The following is a 20,881-nucleotide window of genomic DNA, read 5'->3' as shown; positions in this document are numbered from 1 at the left end:
AGCCTACCACTGAGCTCAGGTATATCTGTGTACGAGGCTCTGCTTCTATCTCTGAAATATGAAGAGCAAAGATGAGCCCAGCAATTTGCCCATAACATTGGTTTCTTACATAAACTGAACACTGATTCCGGAGTGAAGTCCACAACCTTCTTGTGACACTACCTGTGCAAATATCCTGCAGTGTCACCAAAGCTCTTGTACCACTCTATATACATTCACAACTCTCGTGGCTAATCAGAGGAATGAGGGCTAAAATATAAAAAAAGAAAAATCTGAAATCATGACCCCTCATTTTTAGTGGGGCATAAACAAAAAACTCACTTAATGGACAAAGATACATCCTTGTTGAAGATGTGTTTTTCTTCAATATTTTGCCACCTCTAATCAAATGCAATCAGTTCACATTTGACATAGGAATCACCCAGTTTGAGTACTGACACTAAAATATTAATGTTGCTATGATATTCCATATCCTATTTCTATGCTCACTGCAACTGGTTTTATCTACAACAAATCTGCACCTTCTCCATATATTTGATGCTAAGAGAAGGCTGAAGTTCTTACTCTGGCAAGAATCCTATTAATTTCAATGGGAGTTTTGCCTGAGGAAGGGACTCAGGATCACACCCCTAAGCAATTTTAGGACTTGAGAAGTATTTGAGAAAGTATTATGGCAAATGTTTTCTGACAAATCATTTATACAAGGCAGAATGCAGAGATTTTTTAATCTTTTGCAATTGCACTCTGGAGGTATCAGTTCTGTATATTTTACAGTGCTTTGGTGTTCACCCTGCAGCACATACACAATTAGGGTGATCAGATGTCCCGATTTTATAGGGACAGTCCCGATTTTGGGGGCTTTTTCTTATATAGGCTCCTATTACCCCCACCCTCTGTCCCGATTTTTTACACTAGCTATCTGGTCACCCTATACACAATATCTGCATGCAGCATGGCTAAATGAAAATATAGGATATCCCTGTCACATGACTAAATTAAAACCTATAAAATAATACTGGCATTATAAAATTTGTGTTAAAACTGATAACAGCGATTCTGATTTACTGACAATGAAAATATATAGCATTTTTCTGTCAGAACATTTATCAACACTTGGCAACCCTAGACTAACTTGACATGTAAATGATCAAAACGGATCTTGTATGTAATCTTTTCCATTTATTTTTATTTATTTTAGTTATGATAAAATTTATCAGTGTGCACAGGAAGATTGAGCTTGAAAAGATTTGATTAAACAAAATTCCTATTGAATTTGGCTAGTTGTATTTTTAATATGAGATTACAAAATAAAATACTCTCAGAATATCTCACCTGTATTTCAGCAGTAAATGAATCTACCTGATAATGCTAAATCTGTATTAACTTTTATGGTTTAAAACCCCTGAATTCTGAACTAAATGACATGTATTTGCTATATATAGTATTTACTAAAACATATTTATTTTGCACCTTTATTCTGAACTTGTTTAAGGATAAGCAAAGTTATTTCTGTAACTGCCAGTAACATCAAAGTACCCGTGAGTGGACCATTTTAATCAGTTTTATTGATTCTTATTTAACTGAATCAGTTCTTATTCAGTTAAAAACAAGGCACATTAAATATATTCTCTTATTGCTCTATAAATGCATGCGGCTCATTCTGTATATCAAAAGTAATAAATAATGGCAATAAAACACTGAGACAGTTATAAAAATGACAATCCAGCCTCAAACACAGTATTTAACAGTCCAATCTAGAACAATAACCCAACACAATACATAAAAGTGCCACATGGAAAAATATGCAGTATACATTCCTCCCCCCCACAGACACTATTGGGCTTATAGTTTTTGTTTAAACAGTAGTTGTTTCATACTAGATTAGAACAATGCAGGACAATGAAATTTTACAGCTGAATTGACCTGAACAGTAATCATGAAATAATCTTTTTTCAAAACAAAGTGTGTTAATGAAATCAAATAATTCTGGATTTTTTCATTTTACTATTTAAACCAGTATAAATAATATATGCAACTTTTTATGTTGTACAAAGTAAGTATTTATACACATTCTACTGTGCCACGAAAAACCAAAAAAGCAGAGGGCTAAGACATTTATTGCAGCTAAAATTCAAAGTAAATCAATAGAAGAGGACAGGCGCACAGCCTTAAAAATCCCTTTACATTCTGCATGTTATATTTACATTAGTAAAGTAAAAGAACAGCACGGAGTGAGTATGTGGTAGACAGTCTAGGCTTTACAGTGAAACCTCAATTATCATTCTTAATAGTATAACTTTTAAGGGAGTAGAGGGGGAACTATTTTAAAAGGTGTACTGAACCATAAAAAATATGTTAAATGCAATGGTTTTCTTCGCCTGACCTGAAAAAGCCTCTTATATGTCACTTGTAGCCATTACACTTTAAAAATTATTGGTAGCATAATGTCTTTTTGAAAAATACAAAACAAAATTCTGTATTATTGTACCTTGATTTCCTCCCAGTTCTGGAATATGTGGCAAAATTGTTATTGTGTTCTTTACTCTTTACCTTGAAAGGACATTTGACACAAATAGCTTTATATCTCAAAAATACAGATATACATTTTATCCAGTGTATACTGACATATTTCAATGCACAAACGTAATAGAGAAACAATCCTATGGCCCTTTTTGTTCATAAATAGACCTCATATAATCAAGTGTGCACAAGGACTTAATTCACATATATTGAGCCATACTAGCAAGTGCTCAGTGGTCTCAAAGGCAAGGAAAGTTGGTTCCCCACTGCAATGTGTACAATAAGGTACAAAGCATCTTGATGTTAGGAAAATCTAATAATGAAAAATCATTTAAAAGGATTTTACCTGGGACTTTTTAGAAGACTGTCTCCCCCCCCAAGGTTTTGCTTAGACTAAGTGCTCCATATTCATTTAAGAATTGCAGGTGGGTTTTTCCTCCTTCCATTTTTAGATAGATACAGTTTTTAATAGCTGGAAACTTGCTAGACCAAAATATTCACACACTACCACCTGCAGTTAGCACTATTATCATAGTTACTATAAATCCTCAGCACTTATATACTTTGGATATGAATTTTTTTTGATTGACTTTTTCAGAACTGTACTGCTTGCAGAATATTAACTTGGTATCATGTTAAGGAATTTGCAAAACAGGATTAAAATTAATCAGATTTTGCATTTAGTTGTGTACAGATGTGGTGGCACTTTAAACTCAAGGCTTCTTGATGGTTTGAGATGTAAACTGGTATTTATACTCAAAGGAGTATTATGAAAGAGACTCACCAATAAAATATGCATTCATTTTCCCTTCCCTGTCACAGATCAGGCAGAAATCCTCCATCTGATCTTAATGCTGATCATAGCCAATTTAATAATAGGAAGAGTTGCAGGGTAAATAGCCAGGTGGAGCATGAGTTGAGAATGGCTCAAATAAATGGTCCAAAATTGGATCTTTCGCCTTTGCATTAATTTGCTGAATAGCCCGTACGACTTTTAAGTAAGGCCTGCTGGAATGCAAAGTAACTTTCCCATTTAAGTGTACATTTTGCAAATATTAAGTGGCTAGGATTAGTGCACCATGGCAAAGTTCTTGTTTTACATACTTTCAGTATTTGTCTAAAAGTACAAAAACAAACAGTATGAGACTTTATAGTAGACTCCAATACCTGCTAGACAAGCATGGTTTTCACACTTATAGGAGGAGGAGTGAAAGCTGTACCCATACATTTTTAACTCTAAATTATAACTCATCTATGAGACTTTTGGGTTTTTTGTCCAATCTTGTGCTCTTCCAGTCTCATGCTGTCAAATTTTTATTGCCAGAAATCTGTCTGGCAGTAAAATTGGTGCCATTGAATGAGAACAACATTGAGAAGTAGTGAAGTGACTATCTATGTAACGTTCTATAAATATCACTATGTTTCCTTATCAGGATGTTTAATTTAGGCAGCGCTCAAGATATTTCTTTGTGGCATCCTCCTGAAACCTAAATGTGAACATTCCCCTTTCCCCCACCAAAATGATTCCTCTCTTCCTTTTTGTGGACAGGCACTTTGAACACATATGGTCTTGCACATATGCAGAATACTTTTAATGATGTGGATCTCAGGTAGCAGTCACTCTCTGTGCACCATTTCTTTTTAAGGGTGAAGATTATCTAAAAGCTTAACAAAAGTTCTGAGGAGTGTCTGTGAACAAGCCTTTTGCAGACTCTATTCTGAATTCCTGCAAATAGTTTCTATCTCTAAAGCATGTCCAGTCCAAAAGGCCATATTTTGGAGTATTAATATCAGCAAAGAAAATAAGGAAAAGATAAATGTATCAGTGTGTTTTTGTATACCCTGACCGCCAGATACAGATCACGTAGAATAAACAGACATTTGAAAGCATTGGAATATTTTTCAGCACTGAACGAGGCAGCTACACATAGACAAACTATCTTGTAGCTGTAAGCAGGTTTTGTACTTCTCAAACTCACAGTCCACCACCACTTCGGTCTACTGGAATAACAACTCTCTCACGTAGGTTCTCTTCAGCAGTTTTCATAAGTACAGCCAATCGGCTTCCAGACACATATCCTTTCTGAATAGCACTCATGAGCTTAAAAAAAAAAATGTTTACACCATATTAATGATAGTAGCCAAATTTAATTGCCGGACAATACTTAAAGAGATACTAACCCCAAAGGCTGAAGTCTTCCTTGCACTGGGGATTCCACCCATCGGTGGCCAACCAGTAAGGTAGCTGCAACTAAAGCAAACCCATCATGCAGACAAGGTAAATTGCTCTGAGCTGCTATTTCCATTGATGCAGCCTACCCCTGCTTGAAACCAGGATATACTGCACTGGTGTAAATCAGTTTGTAGCTATGTACACTGTCTATACTAGGGGTTTGGAATGGTTGCAGCTTCCCCTGATAGCTGGTTACCAATGGCTGAAATTGAGACAAATCTCCAGTGTAAACAATGCCAGAGTTAATGAAGTATGTTGTCCAAACCAATAGCAAATGTTAAAACACAACAAATAATGCTGTTATTATATGTTTTAAACAAAATGGTAGGTAATGCTTTCTAGGCCTGGATTGTGGCGCCCTTTAAATGTACATTTTCTAGTATGGCCAGTGGTAGTTTTGCCTGTGTATGGGCTGCAGGAGATGTACAAATTACGGATGTGATATATTTGTAAGTAACAGTGCAGTGGACCCCCCTACACCATGGCTTTCTAAAGCCATTCATTACAACCAAGCTTGCAAGGTAATTCATATGGGTGAATTATTTTTAAATCTGAAAAGAAAGAGTCACAAAGATAGAAAAGGAGAACATGGTTCCTGATCTACCACTGCCCCTGCAATGTACCTTTCTCACTAAGCAGTCTTATTGTAGTGATCGTGTACTAGACTTCCACGATTCTTCTAAATCCAAATTTCTTTAGACTTTTAAAACTAGTTTGCATTTAAGTCCTTGAAACTGGACTCTCAGCACTACCTTAATGAACATACTCTAGTGTTAGACTTTAGCTTTTTGTTTTTAAAAATCGATGGATAAGATCCGGATTGGATTTGAAATTACATGTAGTCAGCTGGTAAGAGACTTTCTAATACAAAAAGCAATTGGCACTTACAAAATGATTTCTTCCTCCCAACAGCAGCTAAGTAGCCACCTCACTTCAGATTTCTTCCCTTTTTTCAAAACTATCACAGGTAGACTTGGGCCTATACAAACCTGGAGAATAATTAACTTCCAAGAGAATTTCTAGTAGAAAAATCTGCCAGGCCCCCAGGGGAGCATGCCACAGAGGACCAATTCATCCAGTCCCTCCTCCTCCTGTTTAATTGCTCTTTCCCGTCTTCTGTGCCCTCCACCTATAGTTTCACATGGTTTCACTACCTCTGCTCCACGTAAGTGAAGGCAGCATTGGGCCCTTGAACAGTACTCAAGAAAACTACTTGCTGTCCAAAAAATATCCAAATATCTACACAAGTAATGTTAAAGATCTGCCAGCTCCTCAGCTGGTGTAAATTGTCATAGTTCCACTCTCGCCAGTGGAAGTACGCCTATTGACACAGCCAAGAAACTGGTCTGTGATGTAACAGACTAGTGATCACAAATGCATTAGCAACCCAGATGCTGATATGTTCCTCTCCTCAGGTCTTACTCTACAAGAATAAGGAAAACATCCTTTTTTATCTTCCTTCCTCCAGTATTGATTTGTGTGATATCAGTATGGTAGCAAAACATGCAACACTCATTTTACTTATCTGACTTTTCTCTTAAAGACTACACTAGAGCTCAGCAAACACTTTGTAACAACGTATCTAATGAATTTAGCTTCTGCTTCTGTTTGTGATACATCTGTGAGCATCATAATTTCTTCATGATTATTCTTTATTTAAACATTCCTAACTTTTTTTTAACTCATTAGATAGACTGCAAACAGTTTCTGAAAGCATTCATTGTTGACTGTTTGCAACTGGTCAGAAAAATCACATGGCAGTGCTCTGTTCCCCACTTGGATAAGTGAGCAAGCACTTTGGCACACATTCAAATACAAATTTCCACACGTATTTGCAAACATAAGTTTCCACAAACATTCTGCCAGGAAACTTAATCCAATGAAAGTTTTCAGAAAGCAAACACAAAAGGAGCATGAGCATAAGTTCCACACCTTTAATTACTTTGGTGGCAAAAATCAAAGGTGTATTTTATTACTTGTTACCTTTTTTACTTGTTATTTTAAAACTTAATTTATAGTAGTGCACAATATGCTGCATGCTGTCCACATACATAGAAGACATTCAGCCCAAATGTACAAAAGGTCTGATTATTGCAACTTTGAGGTACATGAGCTCAGTAACTAGATTTCAAACATTTATTTTCATTTATTTTTTTAAGGAATCGGTTTCAAAAAGTGGCTTACAGTGCATTTTTGAAACGCAAAGGATAAACTAGAAGCCACCAATAATTACAGTTTTTAAAAATATGCAAAAAGTGCTGTCATTCACATTTTGGAAGTATTAAAACCACAGAACATACAACCTCTAAAGAGAGTATTGAGCACAATAAACACTGCATGATTAATTGCCAGTTTTCGGTTTCTTAATTATAGTGCACCCCAATTAACCAATATACCCCACACATAAACAGAGAGAGTTCTGTTTATAAAATGCAAAGTCACATCTCTTCTTCCCCAGTTGAAACTTTTATATAAAAAGGGGGGCTCTCTCTCAATTGCCTGAAAAGATGTGTGATTTTTTTTTAAAAGAAAATGTATTAATATGATGTCATAGGGCTATTTTTTCCATTTTATTTTAAATGTTTTTTGGTCACTATGTTTTAGGCAAATAAATCCTCCTTTTTTGCAATGCTGGACATAAGCTGTGAAAATTTTCTGCATTTCGATTCAAGAATGCTCTTATCTACAGCTCATCTCCAGAGAGACAATTACCATTTCCTTTGCCTTGATCTTGTTTGTTTAACTTGACACAGTGAAGAAAGGGCTGACATTGACCAAAATCCCCAGCATTAATTTATCACATGTTCGGCATTCATCATTGCCGTGATTCAGGAAAGATTCTGGCAGTCATTTGAAATACCTGACCAATAAAGACTACAAAAACAGACCTGGCTGGCTGGAAACAAAAACTGCTCATGTGAGGGGAGTCAAACGGATGGAGACAAACAATTCAGTGGTATCTTTACTGCCTTCTATTTTTTTTCTTGTAAAGCATTTGCAGAAAGATGCATAGACAACTGATGTTAATGTCCCCCTTTCATGCACTCTGATGCCTTCTCTCTTTAGATCATTCAGAAATTAAGCAGGACAATGTGGATGGCATACACCACACATTGAACCTGCCACTTCTTGCCCCCAATACTTTTTCAGTGAAGCTTTTAATCAATAGTCCTATTAAGTATGAACAAATGCTATTGTTTTAACTGTGCAGCGGCTGGCCAAGTTGTGCCCTCAAATGTGTGGGTGGCTCACACCTAATTTGAAGGAAGCAGCAGACATGACTCTGAGGGTAGGATTCAGCCCTCCACTACTGAAAAGGATACCCCTACAAACCACAGGATATACTGTCTGGACCTAAGGAGGTTTGTTTCTGCATAGGAAAACTCCTTGAGCAGGGCCGGCTCCAGGCACCAGCTTACCAAGCAGGTGCTTGGGGCGGCCACTTTGGAGAGGGGCGGCACGTCCAGCTGTTCGGCGGCAATTCGGTGAACGGTCCCTCACTCCTGTTCAGAGTGAAGGACCTTCCGCTGAATTGCCGCTGCAGATCGCGATCGCGTTTTTTGTTTGTTTGTTTGTTTGGCTGCTTGGGGCGGCCAAAACCCTGGAGCCGGCCCTGTCCTTGAGTTTCAGAGTTGCTTGGGAATTCTATGGGGGATAAGGGGTATTTCGCCCTCTTGCATTGCCTAGGCACTGTGGCCTTAAACAGCTTCGGAGGACTCTTGACAGCATGTGCCACCCAACTGCAGCTGTTCCCTGATGGAATCTCCACAGCATGGTCACCAAATCCACATAAATTACTACTGCAGAATTGATCAGCAGTGTATTGCTCTGTTTCGCCCCTCAAGTTCGCTAGGAGACTTACAGAGAGTGATGGACTCCTAACCCTATCCTTAAAGGTAGGGTTCTACATGGAGATGCATGTACAGGGTTTGAGTTTGCAGCAACCACCATTAGTCATTTCTGTGTTGCCCCCAGTTCAGATCTGCTGGTTTAGTGTCCTCTCTCACAGAAGTCAAGGGGAGCATGAAGTCTTTTGTTCTTTCCCCATAGCAAATCTTTTAGTTGGGTTACTTTTAAAAAAAAGTACAGAAGACAGCCCACTATTTAACCTCCTGATAGCTGGGAGGCAGACAAACTCCATGTTTAAAAAGAAAACTATCAGTCATGGATGGATGATACCTACTAGCTCATCTATTATGTCTCCTTGCCAATGCAGGACAGGCAATCTACGCTTGGGGTGAAATCCTGGCCCCACTGAAGGCAATATTCAAAATTCCTATAGATTTCAATGGGGCCAGGATTTCAGACTCAGTAAATTCTTCACTGCAACAGTTAGTTTGGGTTCCTCACACCTTCTTGTCAACTGCTGGAAATGGGCCATTTTGATTACCACTACAAAAAGTTTTTTGTTTGTTTGTTTGTTTGTTTTTACTCTCCTGCTGGTAATCGCTCACCTTAACTGATCACTCTCATTATAGTGTGTATGGCAACACCCATTGTTTCATGTTCTCTGTGTATATGTGTATATATAAAAATATATATATAAAATCTTCCTAATGTATTTTCCACTGCATGCATCCGATGAAGTAGGTTTTAGCCCACGAAAGCTTATGCTCAAATAAATTTGTTAGTCTCTAAGGTGCCACAAGTACTCCTGTTCTTTTTGCGGATACAGACTAACACGGCTGCTACTCTGATACACTCAAGTTACTACACTCGAGCTAGCCTAGTCTTCTGCTTTGTGGTCACTCTCACTCAGAGCTAGTCTCTAGAGAGAGGGACCACAATGCGCAACACTTGAGCTACACAGAAGGATTCTATTAGAGGCTGAAGAGTTGCTGTGACGTGAGCGGATGCATCCCCACTGCATTACTGTGCTGTTGTTAGCCAACCATACCCACTGATGTGGCTAGTTGGCTGGATCTTAAAGCACTACCCAACTCAAACTAGAGATTTGTGTGCTGGATGTCAATTGGGTTAGCAATAAAACTGAGTTATACTTCAAGCTAATAAAGTAGTGAAAACAACCCCTTAGTCTTTCTCTCCACTGCTTTGTCCAGACATAATGGTCATCACTAAAAAAAATTATAAGCACATGCTGCAGCATTTGCCCTTACAAGGATAGACTCAGAGTATAGGAAATTTTGTGATCAATACAAATACTGGTGTAGACATTGTTGGTATTTCTTAACGCTGATACAAGCATTGTCCACTTTTAGGCAACATAAATTCATATAAAATCAATAATGAATAAAAAATGAATGGCAACTTTGTAAAATTATATGTACAAACCCTACATCTAGCTTTGATAATTAATTTCCAATATAAAGAGCAAAAGGAGATGAGGGTTCTTTTGTTCCTTTCATTACAACTAAAATAGAAAACCACTCACCTGCAAAAACTCATTGAGTTCAACCTGCCCGTTTTTGTTCAAATCTACCTCATTTAAAATCTCATGAAGCGTATTTTCATCAATTTGAATGCTGATGCTCTAAATAAAACAACAACACAACAGGCAAATCAACTGGATCAGTTAAACATGATTTATGCCATACTACACAACTGAGATAAGAATTCAAAAAATCAAAAGAGAAATTTTACCTCTAACACACTTTGAACATCCAGTATGGTAATAAAGCCTTTCTTTTCTTTATCAAACATGTGGAATCTCTTTTTATATCTGCAAAATAGGATTATTAATGGAAAAGGTATACACAAAAGATTGACAGAAATATCTTCCCAGGGACTATCTGGGAGGTCCATTTATACTTCATTTACCTGTCAATATCTGAAGGTATAAGAGTGATTTCAGAGCTGTCTGTTAATTGCTCTGATTTTGCCTTGTAGCCCATTTCATAATACAGAAACTTTTTAGCAGATTCAAGTTCTTCCTAAAATATGAAAGAAACAAAGTCTCAATTCTAGAATACTGAATATTTACATGCTGAATTTCTTCTATACCGTAATATTTCATTGGCTCTTTTCACACACTTATAATTGCTGGTCCTTAGAGGAATATCAGCATTTGATGGCCAAAAAAGTGCTTAAGAGTGAACAAGATCATTAAGATAAGGAACCATTTCATGCTTCACCTAGATCACTGGCTTTGATGTACAAGTGTTCAAGTGTTGATTGTCAATTGATAATTACACTGAAGACATGGAATGCAAAGATTTTTAGGGCCATACCATGCCCTCAATCCACACATGCAACTCACAGTGATGTCAGCAAAAATAGCACTTGCAGATCAAGTCCACGAAATCATCTTTAATTAAGAATTGGTATCTTATTCTTTGCTTATTTAAGAGTTGTGGGGTGGCGTTTTTGGTATTTAACATTTTGTGTGGAAGGCTATAAAATGCATATTTACCTGAGAGATTGGCCTCTGACCCTCCCAGCTCCCTTCAATATTGTAGTCAAATGAGATTTCACAGCCTTTAATCAAATGATCACATACTATTTCTCAAATATATAATACAGTATATTAGCTTATTTTCTACAACCTTAATTACAATTATGTAGCATCTTTAGTATTATGGTCAATGTATGCCATACAAGTCACCAATACAAAGAGTTCACAGTAAACCTTACTTACTCAATATATTATAGATGGCACATATCAATAGTACAAATTTGCTGGGCATGTGTGTGTGTGTCCCCTAAGTTTATAGCCAGGGCACATATGTGGCAAAGATTTACACATGTGATTAAGTCAATATCTTCCATTGTTTTTTACAGTGCTGTTGTACCTCTATTGGTCCCAGGATATTAGAGAGACAAGGTGGGTGAGGCTATAATATCTTTTATTGGACCAACTTCTGTGAGTGAAAAAGACAAGCTTTTGAGCAGAACTCTTTTTCAGGTCTTTAAGGATATGAGGAGAACTACTGAGCTTATCAGGACTACTCACATGCTTCATGTTAAGCATATACACAAGTCTTCACAGGATCAGGACCTAAGTTAGTTTTGAAGTTAATGGTCTCCTCCCCTGGAATACTTAAGGAATGCTGTGTTGATAATATACTGCACTCTCTCACCCCCAAACAGCAATAAAGATATACTGGACCATAATGAAAATAGAGCATATAAATAGGAATGAAAAAAAAAATCACATTTGAAGATGCTACATGTGTAGTTACTGTAACGGGGTGATCTGCCCCTGTAACGGCCAAGGGTCCTGGGGCCAGTGAGTGCTGTACTAAGGCAGAACCCTGTTAAAAATAGATTAATGCCTGGCAATTTGCAAGGGATCAGGTGATTGCCTGATAAGCACTGGATTCTGATAAGGGCTGAAAGAACTGAGGGAGGAGCACTGTAAGCAGCAGGTTGGCTCCGGCAGCAGTGGGACACCCAGACAGGTGGCTTGTAGGACTGGGAAAGAGCTACCAGAGCTGGGGGACTGCTCCCACAATGAAGCCCTGAGGTAAGGGAAAGGGACCTGGTATAGCCATTGGATTTATGTTGAACTGTTTATTTGGTGTTTTTTCTGAAGACTGTTAGTACGACCAATAAATGAAGCCCTGAGAAAAAGGGGCTGATTCAGAAACTGGGCATGGTCTCACTCCTTCCTGGGCTGGAGAGAGACCCCAGCAGTCTACATTTACAGAAACTGTATGTTATTAGTATTGTTGGAGAAATGGTGTGTGATCATGCAACTAAAGACTGTATCATAATGCGTATGCACAAGGGGGCAGAGAAAGGTTGCCATGCAATCTCAGTGTTGACATTTTCTGACTGTTTTGCAACCTTAGCACTCTTAACGTAATGTTTTGGACAGAATTATATTAATCCTAACACTTACTAATTTACCAAAATGATTTTATTTTAAATTTAATTTATTTTCTCTCTCTATTTTTAACCAAACCCCTTCCAGTTAGGTTACTGTAGCTATAGTCTGACAACCCTTCCCTTCCTCCTTCAGGATACGTACCAAGCAAATTAGCACACATCTGTGATATAACTGCATCACTCTTTTTATGCATCCCTCTGGAAAGGCTCAGAGTCACCACAAGTCCTCCAGCTGGGAGAATTCAAATGATACTCCTGGGGGACTTCTTGCCACTGTGTGTGCACGGAATTCATGTCCCTTGCAGATTTCTTTGCTTCCCCGCAGAAAAATTACTTTCTGACAGGGAAGCTGCAAGACCAGTCGTGCACCACTCCCTAGCTGCACAGGTTCATCATTTCAGGCACCCGGAGCAGCCGGCGGAGAGGTAAATCACCGCAGAGCTGGAGACACCCCAGCCAGTGGCTCCTACCATGAGCCGGGATCAACTGCTAATCCCAGCTGGACTGGAGACAGGAAAGGACGGGCCTTCCTCTTCCCCTGCAAGGAGTGGCTGGGGCTGTGTCAGACACACACCCAGAAACCTCTTCCAGCTTCAGGAAGCTCAGCATCATCTCCTGCTTTCTGCCCCCATTGCTCCTCAGCTGTGCGGGGGGGGAGGGGAAGGGGTCACTATATGGGGAGCTGCTCCCCCATCCACCCAACCCCCATGCATCCAGACCTCCCATACCCAGACACCCCCGCCAAGCCTCACCCCATACACCCAGAACCCCCTAGTCTTCCATACCCTAACCCCACCCCACTGAATCTCAACCCCTGCATCTGAAGCCCCCTGTACCCAGAGCCCTTGCCTCCAGACCCCAACCCCTGCACCCAGACTACCCCCACACTGAGCTTCCTGCACTCAAACTCCCATTCTGATGAGCCCCACACCTCTGCACCACCCTGAGCCCCCACATCCAGACACCCACACCACTGACCCCCAATTAGCTGCACCCAGACCCCACTCCACCAAACCCCTCCCCAAGCACCCAGAATCCCCTGCTGAGTCCCAACCACATTCACCTGGAAGCCCCTGCAGAGTCCCATTGCCCCTGCACCTGGATGCCCCCAATGAGCCTCTGTGCATCCAGATCCCCCCAAATCTAGACCCCCACACTGAGCTGCCTGCACCCAGATTGTCCCACACAATCCTCTCACCCCACACCTGGATCCCCACACACTGAGCCCCTCCACACTTGGATCCTGCCTGGTTAAGTCTGCCTGCCCTACACCCGGTAAGCTTGCCACAGAGGGGCAGGGCCTCAGGGTGTTTCTGGGGCAGGCCAAGGCCTTGTGCTGTGTGAGGGTCGGGTGCAGCCTCACCACTGAGTCCATGTCCCCAGGATGGGGGGTGGAGAAGCTGCAGGGTGATCTCCCACCTTCATGCACTGCCATGCTGGAGCCTCTGCATTTACTGATTGACAAATAAAACTTGCAGAATTTTAAAATATTGTGCGCAGATTTTTTAATTTTTTGGCACAGAATTTTTTTTTTTTTTTTTTTTACACAGACTGCCCTCAGGAGTAAAATGAGCTTCTTTCTGAACTTTAATACAACTTCTAACTGGCTAAAAGGTATCGTGAATGAGCAATAGGAGGCTTTACGTTCTCTTAGGAGCTGAGAGAACTACAACATGCATGCAGGTCCTGCCCTCTTCAAGAGGTGTGAGTGAATCAAGCTCAAACCTGGGCATCCTGCTTGGACCCAGCACTATCTCTAAGTGAATGAGCCAGCCGACATTACTACACTTTTCTCCCTGGCACTACTCCTCATGGTGCAGGAGCATTTTACAGCATTAAGTGTGTGATCCTGCAAGGTGCTGGTCACTCAGCTTCCAATGAAAGTGAAGGATGCTCACCAGGGCCGCCCAGAGGATTCAGGGGGCCTGGGGCAAAGCGGGGGAGCTGCAGCGCTTGTACTCACCCAGCGGCGGTCTGGGTCTTCGGCGGCATTTCGGCGGCAGGGGGCCCTTCAGTCACTCCGCGTCTTCGGCAGCACTGAAGGGCCCCCCTCTGCCGAAATGCTGCCGAAGACCCGGACTACCGCTGGGCCAGGGCTCGCAGGGCATTTCGACGGCAGGGGGCCTTTCAGTCGCTCCACGTCTTTGGAGCACTGAAGGCCCCCTGCCGCTGAAGACCCGGACCGCCGCCAGGCCAGGGCTCACGGGGCCCCTGCGGGGCCCTCTGGGCGGCCCTGATGCTCACCACCTGGTCCCCATGTGGACCAGGTCCCATATCGCTAAATTTCAATGGCTTCTCAGAGATGAGGGAAAGGAGAGAGAAAGATGACTTTGGGACTATTAGTGAGGCCAATAGGGGTATCAAGCCCAACTTCATCATCAGTTCACAAAGGAAGCCTTATAAGAGAGGAGAAGGAAGACAAGAGGGATACAAAGAAAAAACAATGGGCAAATGCCACACAAGCTTCCCTTCCACAGCTCTACCAACGAACAGCAGTCCTGACTTGAAACGCTCCTACTATTCAAATTTCGTGTCTCGCAAACTGACTGGCCAGTTGTGCCAAATTTCATGTTGAACAAAATGTCCACTAAGGAACAGGATGAAACCTCCAATTTTACTTTCACTTTTAAGTTAAGCAGCACAGCACTATAGATTCTGATCTATTCAGACCAGCTGGAACTGGTTTGATAGCTTTGTTTTTATAATGGCGTATGCCAAAAGATCATTCTTGTGGGAAGAAAAGTGCATTTGCAATGTTCTATTAAACCAGTTTAGACATGCATTTGTTAAGATTGAAATTGATTAAGGAAAACAAGAGTAGAGCCCTGCAGCAGGATTGGGATTCTGCATGCCCCACAGGACCCATGGCCATAATAACGGGAGTGGGTTAAACATACTTTGTTGCAGGCGGGATTGGGTGGACAAAAAACAGACTGTGGTAACCTGCGAGAAAACACAATCTCTTATCAGTTTGTCATAAATAGAATTTCAGCAATGTAAAGCAAGTTTTTCTTTTTTTTAAATAAAGATTTTAATTCTTAAATTTAAGTGAAGGATAGAAAGATTTTATGTCTATTATAACAGAGATTAAAGTATATTTTTATATGGCTTAAGCAAGGATTTGTTTTATTCTTTTAGTGGTAAAAATTGTGTCTGAATGTTTATGTTTATATATATATATATATATATATATATATATATATATATATATATATATATATATATATATATATATATATATATATTAACCGACCATGTGGGGCTTTTTTTTGTTGTTGTTTTGGTTTTTTCTTTGATTTTTTTTTTAGTAGCATGAGGAAATTTCTCTCTCTTGCGGGATCTGTGGGAGGGAGCAGGATAAAAATGCAAGAAACAATGCGGGAGCAGGATTTAAAAAAATAATCCTGCACAGGACTCTACAAGAGAGTTTTTAAAAAGTTCCAGTTCTAAAGTGCCTTTTGTACCTTTTTCTTCTGTTCACTCCAGTGAAGTTCCTTCCCCATTATATCAATAATTCTTGGTAGGGCTTCATCAGCGGCTTGCACGTTCAAGAAGGCCAGTCGAGTGCGACGTGAAATCATATCCACTGCAGTGCAGGCATACTCTTTTACCCCATACATAATCTAGGATATTAGAATTGGATAAAAAGATAAAAAGAAAAATGTAAGATTCTGCAGTGTTTGGACATGGGAAAAGGCTGATCCTATGTGGGAATGAGGGGAAAAAATAGCATGAAGCTTTGGTAAATGGGGCAGTAAGGTGAACAAGAGCACTGGAGGGAGCTGATATGGAACCTTATGTGTACGTGCACACAAGGCCATATTTGCTTAAGTGATTGAAGAAAATGGATTTGTATGAAGCAAGCCCCCCTTTTTTTGCTACAATATAAAAAAGCATCTGGGCTCACGTGTCTAAATGCTTTTAATAAAAAGTTCAGAAAAAAAATTATTCCATGTTTTACTCAAATAAATTTCTGTTTACATGCCAGATACAGTCTCCATCCCCCTCTCCTACTTCACAGGGAGGGTGACTAATAATCACCACAAATTACAGAGACGATAAGCTAGCCATTTTCACATACCTCAGCTTCAATATAAGGAAATTCAGATACAAGGCGTTTTCCAACAATAGGCCACCTCTTTCCAGTAACTTGGGCTATTTTGGCCACCTCAAAAGCCTTGTCACCATATGTAGAAGCAAGGTGCTGAGCCACCTATAGAATTAAGAGCACGTTTAGCGAACACTACGTCCCAGCACCTTCTGAAGCACAGCTGAATATATATAAGCTAGTCTTGTCAGTTCTCCCATAGCCTGTAATAAATAGGCTGAGGATGGTATTAGCTTTTGATTGTGTGGGAGGAAACAAGTTGCGTTGTGAATGCTTAGACCAGCACTAACACTACTATGCATGTATCAATGTAGCAGTGACTAATGATGCTTCAGCTCCTTTCTGCTACTGTGATCACCTCTGAAGAATAGATTTTGTTGGGCTTGAGGTGCCAAAGACCTAGGTTGTCATACATGTTTAAAAACAGAGGGCATAGCTTTGTGATTATGCAGACGCTGAAATAAAAAATGCACATGGCTTTTAGTACTCCACTAGCAAAGAAAATTTATGACTGGATTTCTCTCTGATACAATTATTTCTGCCCTGACCAAACAGTGTAGTCTTATGCCAATTTGAGAGACCTTAATACAGGCTGTGCTGCCGTTATTTATTTATTTATTTTAATGTTATTGATAACTAATACAAACACTGAGTAGAAATATAGTTGACTCACCTCACTTTCCAGTCCGTAATCTTGGACCAGCCTAATGTAAAGAGTAGGACTCCAGTCCTTAGCCCCCTGCAGTAAAAGTCCTACCGTCTTACATGGACCTGCCTTTAGGTTGTGAGCCTGGATGGCTGCATCAATGGTATCTTGTGCCATGGAGCGGTAAGTTGTCCATTTCCCACCTGCAAGCAATTTGTTTTGGTAAACTAGTGGAAGTGTGTTGCATTGGCACTGGACTTCAACTAGTAAATCACTTGTTCGCTACTAACTAAATAATATCGCTTGCTTCTTCAAATCTGCTGTACAAACATTCACTACCTTCGACTTAATACACTGGGGAATCCTGACAAAGCCATATGAGATATCTGAAATGGATTTCCAGTACCTGCTATAGTAACAAGGCCACTGTCACTAACAGCAACAACGTGATTCCGAGATATTGACTGGGTGTCTTTAGAGCTGGGATCTGTGACAAGAGGACGAATGCCGCTCCATGCTGCCAAGACATCTCCTCTTCTCACTGTTTAGAAGCAAATAATGGCCAAACAGAATTAGAAAAAAGCCTTCAGAATTAATCAGTTTCTTATTATTTTCTGATTAAAAACAAAGATTTCATTTTCTTAAAATTACTCTGGCACAAATAATGTTTACATTTCTCCCCCCAAATTCACAGGCCAGATAGGCAAGGACAGAAGTATATGCATCCTCAGTTTGCTCACCTCCTATGTCTTAAAACAGTGTCTGTACAATGTTATTGAAATCCTAATACTCACAACCCCGTTGGGAGAGAAGTATTATTATTCCCATTTTGAAGATGGGGAAACTGAAGAACAGAGAAGCTGACGTGACTTTCTCAAGGACAAGAGAGGGATTCAGTATCAGAACCGGGTTACAATTCCAAGATTCCTGGCTCCCAGTCATGTGCTCAGACAACCTCAAATATGATGGAAATTAGGATACTTGTGATAGCCTGTGGATTTTACAATTCCAGCACACTTTTTTTTTATTTCTTTCTACAAACACCCTGCTCGTTTCTTTTCACTACTCTCCTTTTACAACTATTTCTAACTGCCGCAACCTATGTGGCTGCATGGTATGTTTCACACTGACCTATTATTTAGTTATCTCATAGAAAGCTGGTCAGCAGCAACTTGTACATGCAACAGTCCACATACTAGTGCATCAAAACCACCTGGTCAACAACAGCTGAGTAACAATTGGTAACCAGAATCAAATAATTATTTGGATGATCCTCCTAATAGCTCAGCTGCTAACACAGTGATCCACTATGCAATATTTAGGGACATCTCAGAACCTTCTTACTTTTGGGCCAGCTAGGCTAATGATGCTTTCAGCTCTCTGCACAAAGGTTACCTAGCACCTTAGCATCTTGAGGTCACCAAGACCACAATAGAAAGTCAAAGGGAAAGTGTGGGTGAAATCCTTCCCTGCCAAGCCTACACCTGTTATTTGAAAGGGGGGGAGAGGGGGAAAAACACCTGGAGTCTCATCCTGCCCCCACCAAAATATTTGTCCTGATGTGGCAGTTCAGGGAGAAACAAAGAGCTTCCCCCACTGAGTGTCCAGCATGTGAGTAACCAGGGGCTGAACCTCTCCACAAAATACTTTCATGATGTATGTAGAGATGAAAGGGGGCGGGGGGGGGGGGGGAATTCCATATCCCGGAAATCTCTCACCAGTTGAGTGGAGCTGGTGATGGTTTGCTGTGGGCAGAGAGAATTGGTCAGGTGGTTTTTTGCTAGGGTGAGGGGTCAGGATAATAGTAATTTTATTTTTAAAAAGGAAAAGATGTTGTTTTCCTTGAAATCACTAGGTTCTCACACTTAAGCCCTCTATTTGTGTTCTATACCTCGAGTTAGAGTTTCCTCTGGACTACCTCAAAGAGTCAGAGAGCCACTACAACACTTTGACTTTTCTTTTCTTTTTTTTAAACCAGAAAAGCACAGTTGGTCTCAATCAACACTGTAATTGGCATCAACACTATTTAAAATGATGCAATTGCCATTCTGCTATTCTCGCATCTTGAGAAAACTGTTTAATTAGGAGAATGTAATGGCTATTATAAAGGAACACATTGGGCCTTTCTGAGCCCTAGATGAATTAACACCACTACTACTATGTAGCTTTATTTTTACTTTTTTTATGCCTTGTTACACGGAAGGTGAAAGATAAAACAGGTAAATGAAAGCTCGCTTTCTCCATCTCTGTCTAAGGTGTCAGGAAGGCTGGATCCAGCAGGGACAGAAGTTGAGTGAATTTATACATCATATGACCATAATATAAAAACAAACAGCTGAGACGATATACGGCGCCCAGTTACTGCTCTGAGAACAATCAGCACTACCATGTCTCAAAAAAACAAACAAACAAACAAAAAAAACTTCCAGCAGTAAAAGCTTTTAATTTTTTCCATTTAGCCTTTCAGTGGAGAGCTCCACTCCATCACTCCTGCCCCTCTTGACTGACTTTTGTCCCTCAGGTTAACATGTTAAAATTATACATTTTGAAAAAGGAACTTGTAACAACCCCAGTCTTTCCATGATGCTGTTTCTCCTTGTCCCGTTTCTTTATTTTAATCCCTTGATATGATAGGGCCTGTTGCTACTCCCACTGAAGTCAAGACTAAATTCCTTGGAACAGGACATCTCTTTTTCATCTTCATGCACACTTATGAAGCTATAAAAATTAATAACTTCCAACAACTGATGTATCCAAGCTTCACTCCATCAAGTCACAAATTAACACTTAGCAAATTCTTCAAACAACCACCAGGGCTGCTCTCAAGACTTTAGGAATGGTTGGAGCACAAGGGTAAGTCAACCAAATGGTCTTAGGATGTTGCCCAAAAGTAGAGGTTTAACATGAAACAGGGAGCTTAAAAACCTTACTCTATGTGTTGGCTTAGGGTATGTCTACACTAGAGCTGGTAGTGTAAATTGCAGCTTGAGGAGACATACCCATTCTAGATATAACTGAGATTGTGCGTTAAAAATAAAGTGTAGCCACAGCAGTGCAAGTTGGGGGAGAGGCTAGCTGCCCAAAGTACCATCCATCCGAGACCCTAAATACGTACTCAGGATTGTTAGACCCTCGCACCACCAATGGCTACATCCAGTATGCCATTGTGATGGGGGACACTCACCTCTCATGAGCACCTCTTGTTGGCAGAGTGCGAACCAGAAATCTTCCCTTTTCTGGTGCTCCCTGTTGGCTATTGCCAGGCAGGTCTTCAGTGGCTCATCACATGAGGGAACCCCTTCTGGGGTAACAAAGGTACAACAGGGCCTATCACAGTGCCCTGGTTCGTATCTGCAGCCCTGTCTTTGGGCTCAGTTCTCAGCCCCTTCTGGGCTAGCTTTAAGTCTGTGTCTGCCCTGTATAGAGCAATGTTCCCAGGGCTTTCTTCCTGGAGACTCCAATACCTGCCCTTCACTTGGTCCTCTAAACAAGCCTTATCCCCTTCTTGGGGCTCAGGCCACCCTGCCAGTGGGGGGACCCGGGCCCACCCACTACTCTGGGTCCCAACCTAGGGACCCTATAAGTA

The 20,881-nt window shown here is 40.5% G+C and overlaps 1 protein-coding gene across 1 annotated transcript in view; it reads right to left on the bottom strand.

The window, feature by feature from the left end:
- Window positions 1-4,313: 4,313 nt before the first annotated feature.
- GPD2 (glycerol-3-phosphate dehydrogenase 2) overlaps window positions 4,314-20,881 on the bottom strand; it is a 124,235-nt gene continuing 107,667 nt past the window's right edge. Inside the window, exons 10-17 of the mRNA XM_065413229.1 lie at window positions 17,702-17,836; window positions 17,323-17,498; window positions 16,623-16,754; window positions 16,006-16,164; window positions 10,532-10,644; window positions 10,355-10,433; window positions 10,146-10,244; window positions 4,314-4,621 (exon numbers count right to left, since the gene is read on the bottom strand). Coding sequence (XP_065269301.1) covers window positions 4,496-4,621; window positions 10,146-10,244; window positions 10,355-10,433; window positions 10,532-10,644; window positions 16,006-16,164; window positions 16,623-16,754; window positions 17,323-17,498; window positions 17,702-17,836 — 1,019 coding nt within the window. The 3' untranslated portion in view covers window positions 4,314-4,495. The remainder of the gene's footprint in view (window positions 4,622-10,145; window positions 10,245-10,354; window positions 10,434-10,531; window positions 10,645-16,005; window positions 16,165-16,622; window positions 16,755-17,322; window positions 17,499-17,701; window positions 17,837-20,881) is intronic.

The sequence above is a fragment of the Emys orbicularis genome, chromosome 11 (assembly GCF_028017835.1).
Source record: "Emys orbicularis isolate rEmyOrb1 chromosome 11, rEmyOrb1.hap1, whole genome shotgun sequence".
Classification (NCBI taxonomy): Eukaryota; Metazoa; Chordata; order Testudines; family Emydidae; genus Emys; species Emys orbicularis.
Note: the sequence above shows the minus strand (reverse complement) of the source record. Positions and strands in the feature narration are given on the sequence as shown.